Source organism: Phyllobates terribilis, unplaced genomic scaffold (genome assembly GCF_046119375.1).
Source record: "Phyllobates terribilis strain yellow unplaced genomic scaffold, ASM4611937v1 Scaffold_3__8_contigs__length_932513732, whole genome shotgun sequence".
NCBI lineage: Eukaryota > Metazoa > Chordata > Amphibia > Anura > Dendrobatidae > Phyllobates > Phyllobates terribilis.
Genome location: NW_027362763.1, coordinates 585312293 through 585314792, shown reverse-complemented (window position 1 = coordinate 585314792; position 2500 = coordinate 585312293). Strand labels below are relative to the sequence as shown.

The window sequence follows — 2500 nt, the reverse complement described above, 5'->3', positions numbered from 1 at the left end:
TCCACATGTGGTAATTCATAGTTTTGATACCTTCAGTGTGAATGTACAATTTTCATAGTTATGAAAATACAGAAAAATCTTTAAATGAGAAGGTGTCCAAACTTTTGGTCTGTACTGTATATATATATATATATATATATATATATATATATATATATATATATATAAATTATGTTCTGATAATACAGGGCGTGTACTAACTTATGCTGAGTGCTGTATATATAATGTACTGATAATATGGGGGTGTACTCACTTACGAATTTGTCTCCTTATTTCTCTCTTGTCCTGAACATACTGTTGTTATTGCGCCACACTGAGCATGCTCAGTCTATAGAGGCTTCGGACAGAATGACACATCTCTGGTTATATTATAGATAACTCTACTAAAACTACGGTAAAAGATACAAGCCATTCCAGATGCTAGCTTAAACACTTCCAAAGCTTGCATACATCCCATGATTCCGGGCACTGAAAGAAACATACAAATTATTTCCCATATATATATATATAATAATGATTCAATTAATAAAATTTAAAAAAATTCACATTTCTAAAAATGTTCACATTAGATAAGAAATAGCAAGTTCAGAAATAAAACTAAGGAAAATAAATATAAAATATACACCTACCAATACCAAGAACACCACCATCTGCACAGTTAGTTACAGTCTCTGCAGGTGGAGGCACAGGAAATAGGCACCGGTAACAAGGTCCTCCTTTATGATTATACACTGTAAGCTAAAAAGAAAATATACTTTACTAAAGATTTTTTTTTGCAAAAGGTTTGTTTGAAAATTCTGCTTGGATAGTGCTCATGCTTAATTAACATTCATATTCTAACACTGTGGAACTATATCATATTCATTTTTTCCACAATCAAAATATATTTTAATTAATAGATGTTAGAATATTAATTCCACAACTGAATGAGTTAAAGAAAAATGTTCCAATGATGAGATAATCCGGAGCTGCTCCAGTTCATGGTCATTACATACCAATGATCGGAAGCAAGTCGACACACTTGCACTCGAGCATGGTCGACACAGCAAATAAGACAGTAGATAGCAAGGGCACATTTAAAAGATTATCTCGGCACAGAAACATTTTTTTTAACACATCCAATTGTGGAACTTATTATTATTATTATTACAAGATCTAGTCATGAAATAATCTTGTTCAAGGGACCACTTTAAATTCAACAAAAAATAAACTAATTATTAAATGTGAAAAGCAATCTACTGTTGCTTGCAAAAGTATTCACCTCCCTTGGCATTTTTTTTGTGCTACCATACAACCTGGAATTTCTATTTGAGGGTTTACATCAGTTTATGTAAAGAACATGTCTACAACTGTGAACATTTGATTTTCTTTTTATTAAAAAGCAAGCAACAAATAGGATAAAATAACTGAAAACTTAGTGTGCAGAACTATTCACCCCCCTAAAGTCAGTACTTTGTAGAGCCTCCTTATGCGGCAATTACAACTGCAACTGATCTAAGAATCTAGGTTTTTAGTTGAGATGAATCTATGCTGCACTTTATGTACAGGCTCAGTTGTGAGGCAGTGCTGTGGAGTCGGAGTTGGAAGTCAGGGAAATTGAGGAGTCGGAGGTTTGGCTTACCAACTCCACAGCCCTGCCTTTGGCGTGTGGGAGGAAACCGGAGTACCCGGAAGAAACCCATGCAAACATGAGGAGAACATACAAACTACTTGCAGATGTTGTCCTTGGTCGGATTGGTACCCAGAACCCCAGCACTGCTAGGCTGCAGTGCTAACCACTGAGCCACCGTGCTGCCCATGGATAAGTCTATATAAGCTTTCCACATATGGCCACTAGAATTTTTCAAGGCAAAACCAGCTCCTTCAAGTTAGATGGTTTACTCTGGAGAACAGCAATCTTCAAGGCTGACCACAGATTCTCAATAGGATTAAGGTCTTGGCCATGATTAGGCCACTTCAAAATATTTACATGCTTCCCCTAAAAAACATTTGCGTGTTGCTTTAGCAATATGCTTTGGGTCATTGTATTGTTGGAAGTGGAACCTCCATGCCAGCCACAAATCACTGACAGACAAACAGGTTTTGCACAAGAATATCCCTGTATTTCGCATTATCCATCTTCCCCTCGACTCAGACCATTTTCCTGGACCCTGCTGCCGAAAAACATTCCCACAGCATGATGCTGCCACCACCATGTTTCACTGTAGGGATGGTGTTCTTGAGGTGATAAGCTGTGTTGGTTTGGCACCAGACATAGTGTTTGCCTTGGTGAATAATAAGTTCAATTTTGCTCTTATCTGACCACAGCACCTTCCTTCATACATTTGGATAGTCTTCCACATGTCTTGGCAAACTCAAAACAAGTCTTACAATTTGTGTGTGTAAGTAAAGGCTTTATTTCTGTCCACTCTTCCATAAAGGCCACCTCTATGGAGTGCATGGCTTATTGTGGTCGTATAGACAGATACTCCAGTCTCTGCTTGGCAACTCTGCAACTCCT

General features: G+C 37.2%; 1 protein-coding gene and 1 long non-coding RNA gene across 3 annotated transcripts in view; one reads left to right on the top strand and one right to left on the bottom strand.

Moving 5' to 3' along the window:
• Window positions 1-2500, bottom strand: part of MOCS3 (molybdenum cofactor synthesis 3) — a 113375-nt gene that overhangs the window by 63594 nt on the left and 47281 nt on the right. The window contains exons 7-8 of one of the 2 annotated variants that reach the window (XM_073671461.1): window positions 630-738; window positions 406-468 (exon numbers count right to left, since the gene is read on the bottom strand). In XM_073671461.1, the coding sequence (XP_073527562.1) occupies window positions 406-468; window positions 630-738 (172 nt within the window). The remainder of the gene's footprint in view (window positions 1-405; window positions 469-629; window positions 739-2500) is intronic. The other variant, XM_073671462.1, reaches the window with a different exon arrangement.
• Window positions 1-2500, top strand: part of LOC141257212 (uncharacterized) — a 271315-nt gene that overhangs the window by 258776 nt on the left and 10039 nt on the right. The window lies entirely within an intron of this gene.